The 12,101-nt window shown below is 42.1% G+C and overlaps 1 protein-coding gene across 9 annotated transcripts in view; it reads right to left on the bottom strand.

The window, feature by feature from the left end:
- The window catches only part of TMEM67 (transmembrane protein 67), a 109,370-nt gene that overhangs the window by 57,219 nt on the left and 40,050 nt on the right, over positions 1 to 12,101 (bottom strand). For all 9 annotated transcript variants that reach the window (XR_016235817.1, XR_016235818.1, XR_016235816.1 and 6 more), the window contains 3 exons: positions 8,415 to 8,555; positions 5,277 to 5,357; positions 4,687 to 4,803 (listed from right to left, as the gene is read on the bottom strand). Coding sequence is in view for 5 of the 9 variants with exons in the window: in XM_089335528.1 (XP_089191654.1) it covers positions 4,687 to 4,803; positions 5,277 to 5,357; positions 8,415 to 8,555 (339 nt within the window). In the remaining 4 variants the exon portion in view is untranslated. The remainder of the gene's footprint in view (positions 1 to 4,686; positions 4,804 to 5,276; positions 5,358 to 8,414; positions 8,556 to 12,101) is intronic.

Here is a 12,101-nt window from a genome sequence, read left to right as displayed (position 1 = left end):
TCCCATATGGGTGCTGGTTCGAGTCCTGGCTGCTCTACTTCTGTTCCAGCTCTCTGCTGTAGCCTGGGAAAGTGGCAGAAGATGGCCCAAGTCCCTGGACCCCTGCACCTGCATGGGAGACCAAAAAGAAACTCCAGGATCCTGGCTTTGGATCAGCCCAGCTCTGGCTGTTGCAGTCATTTGGGGAGTGAACCAGCAGATACAAGATCTCTCTCTCTCTGTGCCTCTGTCTCTGTAACGCTGCCTTTAAAATAAATAAACAAATCTTTTAAATAAACTTTCATAAAGTAATTGTAAAACAATTATAAATGATTATGGTATATACTGCTCAAATGCGTTCCAGAAGGTTTGCAGATTTATCCTGACAACAATAGTTTTGTGGCTGCCCATTTTCACTTGATGCTGTTAAATATTAACTTTTAAAGTTTGTTAATTTGAAGGAGAAAACTATTTTATATTCAGTTATTTGATTACAAGTTAAAATTATATTAGAGGTCTCCTACTTTCTTTTCTTTCATTATTTTTATAGTTTATTTAAAAATATTCTAGTCATTTTACCATTGTGATTTTAATTTAGGGTTTTTATTATTGATTCATAACTTTTGATATTATTAACATCTCTCTTCTACTTCTTTTGTCATTTTACCCTAATTTGCTATATTTATTTAACTGACATGTAAATGTACTATATTAATAAGGCAATACCAATTACTATTCCATTTTTGTTTTCATTAATTTTAACATTTTAATTAAGGTATACAAATTTTATACAGATTTAAGAACATAGTGATACTTTCCACCCTACCATCCTTCCTGTCCATGCTCCCACTCTTCTTCTCCCTCCCTCTCCTATTCCCACTCTTAATTTTTACAAAGATCATTTTCAGTTTACTAAATATTTATAAGATTAATTCTACACTAAGAGTTCAACAAATAGTATGAAGGAAAAAAACACTGTTCTTCAACAGTACACCAAGGGCTAAAAATAATCATCGACTCTTAAAATGTAAATTTTACTTCAATATATGACATTTTAGCACTCACTTAGTTACCACAAATCAGAGAGAACATATGATATCTGTCTTTTTGGGACTGGCTTATTTCACTAAGTATACTGGTTTCCACTTGCATCCATTTTGTTGTAAAAGACAAGATCTTGTGCTTATTTTTTTGTCTTTTTAATTGCTGAGTAGTACTCCCTAGTGTATATACCATAATTTCTTTATCTAGTCATTAGTTGATGGACATTTTGGGTTGATTCCATATCTTAGCTATTGTGAATTGAGCTGCAAAAAACATGGGGGTACAGATAACTCTTTCAGATGCTGATTTAATTGTTTGGGTAAATTCCCAGGAGTGGGACTGCTGGGTCATATGGTAGATCTATTTTCAGATTTCTGAGGTATCTATCTTCCACAGTGGTTGCACCAGTTTACATTCTCACCAACAGTAGACCAGGGTGTTACTTGATTGATATATAAATGTACTATATTAACAAGGTAATACCAATTAATATTCTATTTTTGATGCTTTCTACTCTTTACTGCTTAGAATGTACTCCCTACTCTTTTCTAGGGGTTTATGATTTCATTTTTTTACACTTAAGTTTTTAATCTCAGAGTAATTTCTAACAGCTAACCAAGTGATTCAATTCAGTGTACTAAACAAATTCTCTGAGATACTATTTTTGGTATTTCTTCTTTTTAAAAAGATTTATTTCTTTGTTTGAAAGACAGTTACTCTTCAACTGGCTGTAAAGGCTGGGGCTGGGCCATGCCAAGCCTGGAGCCAGGAACTCCATCTGGGTCTCCTGTGTGGATGGCAGGGGCCCAAGCACTGTGAACATCTGCTGCTGCTTTCCCAGGCACATTATCAGGGAGCTGGATCAGAAGTGGAACAGCCAGGACTTGAGATGGTACTCCAATATGGGATACTGGTGTTCCAAGTGGTGGCTCATCCTGCTGTACAACAAAGCACAATCCCAGTATTTCTTCACTGATACATACCATGTATCAAATTCATAAGTTGGGCGGCTCTGTGGCGCAGTAGGTTAATCTTCCGCCTACGGCACTAGCATCCCATATGGGCGCCGATTCTAGTCCCGGCTGCTCCACTTCCAATCCAGCTCTCTTCTGTGGCCTGGGAAAGCAGTACAAGAGGGCTCAAGTGCTTGGGCCCCTGCACCCATGTGGGAGACCAGGAAGAAGCACCTGGCTCCTAGTTTCAGATCAGCACAGCTCCAGCTGTTGTGGCCATCTGGGGAGTGAACCAATGGAAGGAAAACCTTTCTCTCTGTCTCTCCCTCTCACTGTCTAACTCTATCTTTCAAACAAATAAATAAAATCTTTTTAAAAAATTCATAAGTCAGAGTTATGGCCCCTTAAGCACTAAATCCTCTTGGTTTTTCCATGTATTTTATTCTTTTAAAAATTTTATCCTGGAAGTTCTAATGTGCACTCTAGAAAGAATAATAAGCACTCATCACACCCAGTTTCAAATATTACCAAGTTTTTAGCAATTTTGTTTCATCTATCTTCCTAGGTTTCTTTTTTAAAAACTTTACTTATTTATTTTTATTCGAAAGGCAAAGAGACAGAGAAAAGATCTTCTATCCACATATGGGCTCACTCTCTAAACACCCACAGTAGGTAGGGCTGTGTCATTCTAAAGCCAGAAGCCTGGAATTGAATCTGGGTATCTCATGTAGATGGTGAGGACCCAACTTGAGCCATTATCTGCTGCCTCCTAGGGTGCACAGAAACAGGAACCTGGACTGGAAGTGGAGTAGTTAGGATTCAAACCAGGCATTCTGATATACGGTGTGGGCATCACAAATGGCATTTTAACTGCTGTTATAAACACCCACTCTTCTTAGAGTATTTCAAAATAAACTACAGATCACGTCATTTTATATGTAAATATAAGAATATTTCCAAAAGCTCATAGGAAAATAGAATTAAGAAATAATTTTGGTGCCGGCGCCGTGGCTCAATAGGCTAATCCTCCACCTAGCGGCGCCGGCACACCAGGTTCTAGTCCCGGTCGGGGCGCCGGATTCTTTCCTGGTTGCCCCTCTTCCAGGCCAGCTCTCTGCTGTGGCCAGGGAGTGCAGGGGAGGATGGTCCAAGTGCTTGGGCCCTGCACCCCATGGGAGACCAGGAGAAGCACCTGGCTCCTGCTTTCGGATCAGTGCAGTGCGCTGGCCGCGGTGGCCATTGGAGGGTGAACCAACGGGAAAAGGAAGACCTTTCTCTCTGTCTCTCTCTCTCACTGTCCACTCTGCCTGTAAAAAAAAAAAAAAAAAAAAAGAAAAAGAAAGAAAAAAGAAATAATTTTGGTGCAGAAAGTTCTGAAACCCATGAACAATTTTTTAAAAAAGATTTATTTATTTGAAAAGTAGAGTCTCAGAGAGGGAAATCTTCCACCTGCTGGTTCACTCCCCAAATGGTCTTAACAACTGGGACTGGGCCAGGCCAAACCCAGGAGCCTGGAACTCCATCCAGGTCTCCCACATGTGTGGAAGGGGGCCAAGCACTTGGGATACCCACTGCATTCCTAGGCACTTTAGATTGGAAGTGGAGTAGCCAGGACTTGAACAGGCACTCATATGGGACACTGGCATCATAGGCTGTTGCTTAACTCAGAGTGCTAAGATACCAGCCCCCATGCATAGTTTTTATCATATGCACTTTCCATGAACTTTCTGAAGATTCCTCATACTTCTGTATTTATCTCTGCTAATGATTTAAAAATAATCAGGATACAAACATAGTTAACAAAATTAACCATTCACCGATGTAATTTAACATTTAGTCATTAAATCTTCAGATTTTTTCTAAAGTTTTTTTTTCTTTTTTAAGAACTGGTATGGCCGGCGCCGCAGCTCAATAGGCTAATCCTCCACCTAGCGGCACCGGCACACCGGGTTCTAGTCCTGGTCGGGGCGCCGGATTCTGTCCCGGTTGCCCCTCTTCCAGGCCAGCTCTCTGCTGTGGCCCGGGAAGGCAGTGGAGGATGGCCCAAGTGCTTGGGCCCTTCACCCCATGGGAGACCAGGAGAAGCACCTGGCTCCTGCCTTTGGATCAGCGCGGTGCGCCGGCCACAGCTCGCCAGCCGTGGCGGCCACTGGAGGGTGAACCAACGGGAAAAGGAAGACCTTTCTCTCTGTCTCTCTCTCTCTCTCTCACTATCCACTCTGCCTGTCAAAAAAAAAAAAAAAAAAGAATTGGTTTGTGGGTCCGCTGTTGTGGCACAGTTGGTAAAGCCGCAGCCTGCAAGGCTGGCATCCTATATGGGAACTGGTTCAAGACCTGGCTACTCCACTTATGATCCAGCTCTTTGCTCATGTTCCTGGGAAAGCAGCCGAGGATGGCTCAGGTCCTTCAGTCCCTGCACTACCTGGGAGATCTGGAAGAAGCTCCTGGCTCCTAGCTTCGGATCGGCATAGCTCTGGCCGTTGCAGCCAATTGTGGAGTGAACCATTGGATGGAAGACCTCTCTCTTTCTCTCTCTCTCTCTCTCTGCCTCTCCTCTCTCTGTGTAATTCTTTCAAATAAATAAATAAATAAATCAGAAAAAAAAAGTGACCAACAAGGATTTAAAAAATACACACACACACACATAAAATATCAAACATTAAGAAAAGAGAACTCATCTCTTAAATAAAGACATAGAATACATTCATACCGCTTCTCTTTTAAGATTCATATTCATTTCTTCCATGTTAGTATCTGCATGCCCATGTACTGATCTACCATGAATGTAATATCCAAAACATTTATGGGATAACACAAACACTGATATCTACAAAAAGAAAAGAGGACCAATTAGCAGCTAATTTGCAGAACAATGAAACATTAAACTTTTCTTAAAATTGCTTCCTTTCTCCCAAAATAATGAAGAACAAATTCCTAAGAAATATATGTGGAGGATAGAAAGGTAATAAATGATAACAAAGTAGCAGACGGAAAGGAGAACAAAGCTACTTCCTAAGAAAGGAGACAATTTGATATATGAAAACATTTTCAGGGGCCATCATCTGAATGCATTATTTGGTAGTGCAGGAAATTCTTATTAAATAAATGCAAATAAAGATAAAAAATTAGGCAGTAAGTACTAAAACTTATAGCTCATTATAACCTCCTCTGGAATTAACAATCAGAAAAATTAGTTTAAAATGCAATCACACCAAATCACTTTTAAAGCCTCTGTTAATGTACTTATGTCCTTTAAAAAGGGAAAAATAGCATTTGCAAGAAAAGTCATAAAATACTTACATTACTCATAGAGCATAAATCAACGAACTGTCGAATTTTATCCTCTACAAATCTCTCATAAAAGACAGCAAAGAACACGATCTGAAAGATTAAGCCAAGTTCATACTTATCAACTTTTAAGATTTCAATTTTCTTTTACAGTCATAGTATAGTATTTTAAGAAAAGAGAAGTTCCCAGTAAGAACACAGTGGCATCTTAACAGTTCCCCGAGGATAATATCCTACTTGTCATTTCTGACTCCTCTGTCAGAGGAAGGAGGGTTTTGGGCTTGTGTTAAGAATCACTGAGGGACCACACTTTGACTTTTACATACTTTTCTGAGTCATTAAAATAAGATAAGACAAATGTGTCAGAAGGAAGAAAAAGTCTTTAAAAATTTAGGACAAACCCACGTATTAATGGCCAGATTATGTCTGGTTCAGCAATTTTGCTCATTTCCTAAATTCCAAATGAGTAGAAGACTGTGCTTTTCAAATTAATCTCCTCTGACAGAGGAACACACAAAATCATATTTCTAGTATTCTATTTTGACTAAGACAGTGCTAAATATTCAAATGGATTTCTTTAAGTGCCTTCTTAGACATGCTAATAACATTACTGGAAGGGAAATTTCCTTTCATAGACCTTTCTACGTATCTTTCAGAGAAGGGTAACATTTCCTACTCCCTTCTTTGAAAGCTGCTCCCGCTGTCACCTACCCCAACTTCCACCTCCCTCACCTCCACCGGACTGCTGATTCGCTTCACAGAAGTTGCCACAATTTGTAACCTGTACTTGTTACAGCACATTTGTGAGCTCAGCACAGCGCCCCCAAACAATACACAACTATTGACTATGGAGAATAGTTTCCAAACTACTCTACATACATATTTTTTAAATCCCTTTAAAGGACATGAAAAAACAGCTATATTTAAAGTTCAAAAATTACAGAATATAACATGAAAGTAAAAGAAGCTAGATTTAGGGACATAAAAGAAATAAATGAGAAAGCTTGACATTACTGGAATCAAAAAGAGTTTAGACAAATATATAACTTTAACAAGATGTTAAAGGAACTCATATGCTTATCTGAAGAACAAAACATTGATAATCTTAGACCACTACCATGGAGAGAAAACACCTTCCTGTCAGACAGTGAAGTGAGAACAAGGCTAGATGTTGCTGTCCAAGATTGCGAGTTGCTCTCCCAACAATCCTTTCCGCTTTCTCCCTTCCTTTGAGCAGAGCACACAGCTGACTAGCTCAGGAAGTCAGCACAGCTAGGTGTTGCCATGCAAGCAGGTGCTGGCCGAGGAGATGGTGAATGGTAGGCACTTTGAAAAAGGCTGTAAAGAGGAAGTGAGCCTCATCTTCCCTGACGATCTCCTGCAACTGCATCAGCCATCGGGGACCATGAGGTGACCTTGGAGATGGAAGTTCCAAGTGGAAGAGCACGGTGACAGGCTTCTGAGTCCCAACAGCAATAACAATTCATATTCTAGCTGTACACTGCTGACCTCTGCTCTCCCTATTCATCAGAGACAAAGTTCTCTGATTTCAGTCACTCTTATTTTATTCTGTTCTCTTGTTATGGTCAATCAAATATGAAAAACTTCAGGGGATGTTCCTTTAAATTCTCTACATACTGGCCTAAGCACAAAGTATTTCCTTACTATGTTGATGATAAACATCAAACCCCACACTCCTTTTATCCCATCTTATTTTGTATTCTAATTTCAGTTTGTCTTCCTTTTCTGGTTGTTAACTAAACTCTCACTAGCTCTATGCATGTAGCTTCAAGTTTGAACAAGTCTCATCAATAAATATGTCAACTAAAAAAGGCTCAGGTTACAGAACACCTACCACCTAGGTCCACTTCTGTAGGTAAAAGCTCTGTTAAAGGGATTTTAATCCCAAAAGATCTTAAGCTGTGTTAGGTAAGGTAAATACACTCATATTTATTTATCAGGCTACAGGAAATTAAACCTGTTCTCTTAGAGGTCCTAGCTTCATTAGCTGATTATAAAAGTTAAAGAAGGAGCCGGTGTTGTGGCGTAGTGGGTTAGACTGCCGCCTGCTATGCCACCATCTCGTATGGGTGCCAGTTAGAATCCTGGCTGCTCCACTTTCCTGCTAACATGCTTGGGAAAGCAGAGGAGGATGGCCTAAGTTTGAGTCCCTGTACCCACGTAGGAGACTGGGAAGAAGCTCCAGGCTCATGGCTTCAGCTTGGCCCAATGTTGGTCATTGCAGACATTTGTGGAGTGAACCAGTGGATGGAAGATCTCTCTTTCTCTATCTCTCCCTTCCTCTCGATAACTCTTGACTTTCAAATAAATAAATCTTAACAAATAAAAAAATATGTATATAAAAGTTAAAAAAATGTTTAATCAAACAAAAGCTTTTTCTATTCATGGGAGTATCTGGAAGCAAGAGAAAGAAGTGCAGATATCAGAATTGAATTCTTTACTGGCTGCTGCTTTTCCTTTTCTTATTTTCATTTTTTGACTTTAATAAGATAAAGGAAGTAAGCACAGACAAGAACCTCTGCTAGAGCCATGGGACATGAGGCTGAGGGTTACTTTTAGTTTCAGTCATGTCAATATTTCAAAGGAAATCCCCAAGGAGTACTAGCAATTAGAGTGACATTTAATGATACATGAATAAATGCAAACAATAAGTTATATTTTAAACGAAAAGAAAATATTTAGAGTAGCTTAGCTGTTTATATAGATAAATATAACTAAAAAAGAAGTCTGTCCTATGACCAGAAAGCTAAAGATTCTGAAATACTCTTCAGTTCACATCAAGCCACCTGGGTTCAAATTCCAAGTTCTGCCACTATTAGTTGCAGTGATGTTAGGCAAGTATTTAACTTTCTTGTCCTTCAGTTTCCTCATCTGAAAAATGGAAATACTAATAGAACACATCTCTGAGGATTACTATAAAGATTAAGCAGTTAGAATGTGTAAAGCAATTAATTACTTTGCACAGTGCCTGCATACTAATGCACTATAAGAACTGGCCATTACTGTTACTGCTTTTGTCGCCTTTCTGCTACAGAAACTAGGATGTGGTCAATATCTGTGGGTAATCACTATGTAAGCAGAAGTATAAATACAGAAAGGCAATGTTTTAAAAGTATAATCTGTGATTACCTGTATAACTCCAATGACTAGCCAAAGAGCAGTGGACACTGCATATCTCAAAATGCGGCTATAAGGAGCTATGTAGCCAGGCGGGCTACTGGAAAGAGTAGAGGATGAGTCCATTAATGCTAAGTTCTTGAATCCCACAACCTAGAGTAAAAAAGGAAAAAAAATTAAAACAGGTGTGGACAAAGAAAACTCCTCTCTATAACGAAAATGGAATACTCCTCTCTACCCTTCACCTTAAAAAACTATAATATCCAAGTTCATACCAACAGCAAAACATATAAATAATTAACATCTAACATTTTAACTACAAAGCATTTATTACAAATATTTAGTTACTTCATTTGGATTGTCCTTATTAGTACGATTAAGAGCCAAATATAACCTTATTGTCATACATATTGACAAAACGCAAATATTTCTGTTAAAAGAATAAAAACTTTCTTCAGTAAACTACCAATGAGTTAAACAAATACTTCATGCTTACTTCACATATGCAAGGCTTTATACCTCATACTTTTTTTTTTTTTTTTTACAGGCAGAGTGGACAGTGAGAGAGAGAGACAGAGAGAAAGGGCTTCCTTTGCCGTTGGTTCACCCTCCAATGGCCGCCGCGGCCGGCGCGCTGCGGCCGGCGCACCGCGCTGATCCGATGGCAGGAGCCAGGATCCAGGTGCTTTTCCTGGTCTCCCATGGGGTGCAGGGCCCAAGCACCTGGGCCATCCTCCACTGCACTCCCTAGCCACAGCAGAGGGCTGGCCTGGAAGAGGGGCAGCTGGGACAGAATCCGGCGCCCCGACCGGGACTAGAACCCGGTGTGCCGGCGCCGCTAGGCGGAGGATTAGCCTAGTGAGCTGCGGCGCCGGCCTATACCTCATACTTCTTATACTCAACGAGGTAGCCCAAATGTCTTCTAAAGAAAATACTTTCTTTAATAAAAGGAAGCCATTGTTAAATAAGCTTGGTCTGCACATTTACACTCACATTCATGCCTCCCATCAATGCAGAATAAAGGCTCTGGGAAGTTTTACATTTTATTTGATCTAGTATTTTTCAAACTTGACAGTAAACTTTTTTTTTTTTTTTTACTTATTTGACAGGTAGAGTTAGACAGTGAGAGAGAGAGAGAGAGAGAGAGAGAAAGGTCTTCTTTCATTGGTTCACCCCTCAAATGGCCACCACGGCCGGCGCTGCACTGATCCGAAGCCAGGAGCCAGGTGCTTCCTTCTGGTCTCCACTGCCTTCCCGGGCCACAGCAGAGAGCTGGACAGGAAGAGGAGCAGCTGGGACTAGAACCAGCCACCCATATGGGATGCCAGCACCTCAGGCGGAGGATCAGCCAAGAGAGCCACGGCACCGGCCCCTGACTGTAAACTTTTTAATAATACACCTTGTAAAGTTGATCAGACACTCTTTTTTTTTTTTTTTTTTGACAGGCAGAGTGGATAGTGAGAGAGCGAGACAGAGAGAAAGGTCTTCCTTTTGCCGTTGGTTCACCCTCCAATGGCCACCGCGGCCGGCGCGCTGTGGCCGGCGCACCGCGCTGATCCGATGGCAGGAGCCAGGATCCAGGTGCTTTTCCTGGTCTCCCATGGGGTGCAGGGCCCAAGCACCTGGGCCATCCTCCACTGCACTCCCTAGCCACAGCAGAGGGCTGGCCTGGAAGAGGGGCAGCTGGGACAGAATCCGGCGCCCCGACCGGGACTAGAACCCGGTGTGCCGGCGCCGCTAGGCGGAGGATTAGCCTAGTGAGCTGCGGCGCCGGCCTATACCTCATACTTCTTATACTCAACGAGGTAGCCCAAATGTCTTCTAAAGAAAATACTTTCTTTAATAAAAGGAAGCCATTGTTAAATAAGCTTGGTCTGCACATTTACACTCACATTCATGCCTCCCATCAATGCAGAATAAAGGCTCTGGGAAGTTTTACATTTTATTTGATCTAGTATTTTTCAAACTTGACAGTAAACTTTTTTTTTTTTTTTTACTTATTTGACAGGTAGAGTTAGACAGTGAGAGAGAGAGAGAGAGAGAGAGAGAAAGGTCTTCTTTCATTGGTTCACCCCTCAAATGGCCACCACGGCCGGCGCTGCACTGATCCGAAGCCAGGAGCCAGGTGCTTCCTTCTGGTCTCCACTGCCTTCCCGGGCCACAGCAGAGAGCTGGACAGGAAGAGGAGCAGCTGGGACTAGAACCAGCCACCCATATGGGATGCCAGCACCTCAGGCGGAGGATCAGCCAAGAGAGCCACGGCACCGGCCCCTGACTGTAAACTTTTTAATAATACACCTTGTAAAGTTGATCAGACACTCTTTTTTTTTTTTTTTTTGACAGGCAGAGTGGATAGTGAGAGAGCGAGACAGAGAGAAAGGTCTTCCTTTTGCCGTTGGTTCACCCTCCAATGGCCACCGCGGCCTGCGCGCTGTGGCCGGTGCACCGCACTGATCCGATGGCAGGAGCCAGGATCCAGGTGCTTTTCCTGGTCTCCCATGGGGTGCAGGGCCCAAGCACCTGGGCCATCCTCCACTGCACTCCCGGGCCACAGCAGAGAGCTGGCCTGGAAGAGGGGCAACCGGGAAAGAATCCGGCGCCCCGATCAGGACTAGAACCCGGTGTGCCGGCGCCGCCAGGTGGAGGATTAGCCTATTGAGGTGTGGCGCCGGCCCAGATACTCTTTTAAGGTGAGTGTTTGGCCTAGGTGTTAAAATGCCAGTTGAGACACCTACGTCCCATATTGCAAGAACTGGGTATGATATCTGGCTTCACTCCTCACTCCAGCTCTTACTGACATGGGTCCCGGGAAGGAATATGGTGGTTCAAGAGACTAAATTCCCATCACCCCTGTGGGAGACTTGGATTAAGTTCCTAGCTCGTGGCTTGCACTCCAGCCCAGCCCTGGCCACTGCAGCTATTCGGATAGTGAACGAGCAGATTGGAGCTCTCATTCTGCCTGTCGAGGGAAAAAAAAGGAAGGGTGGGTGGTAATGTTGCACATTGGGTTAAGCTAAGGCTTGCGACACCAGCATCCCATATCAAAGTGCAGGTCTGAATCCTGGCTACTATATGTTTCTGATTCAGCTTCCTGCAAATGTGCCTGAGAAGGTAGGAGAAGCAGCCCAAGTACCTGGATCCCCAACACCCATTTAGGAGACCACAATGGAGTTCCTGGTTCCTGGCTTCAGCCAGACTCAGACCTGGCCAGTAAAGTAGTAGATGGAAAATCTGTCTCTCTGTCTCTTCCTTTCACTCTGTTGCTCTGTCTTTTTTTAAAAAAAAAAAAATTTATTTTATGTTTTTGAATTTTTTTTTCTTACAGAGAGAGGTAATGACAGAGAGGTCTTCCATCCACTGGTTCACTCCCCAAATGGCTGCAACAGCCAGAGCTTGAACCAATCTGAAGCCATGATCCAGGAGCTTTTTCTGGGTCTCCCACATAGGTACAGGGGCCCAAGCACTTGAGCCACCTTTTACTGCTTTCCCAGGCCATTAGCAGAGAGCTGGATTGGAAGTGGAACATCCGGGACTTGAACTGGTGCCCATATGCGATGCTGGTGCTGCAGGCTGGGGCTTTAACCCACTGTGCCACAGTGCTAGCTCTGCTCTGACTTTAAAACAAACAAACAAATAATCTTTTAAAAATTCATAAGACAAATGGAATTAATAGATTTTTTTAAAAATTGGTTAAGATAG

This window comes from Oryctolagus cuniculus, chromosome 6 (assembly GCF_051225735.1).
Source record: "Oryctolagus cuniculus isolate XC-2025 breed Fujian yellow rabbit chromosome 6, ASM5122573v1, whole genome shotgun sequence".
NCBI classification, from domain to species: Eukaryota; Metazoa; Chordata; class Mammalia; order Lagomorpha; family Leporidae; genus Oryctolagus; species Oryctolagus cuniculus.
The sequence above is the reverse complement of the archived record's forward strand: the minus strand, read 5'-3'. Positions and strand labels throughout refer to the sequence as shown.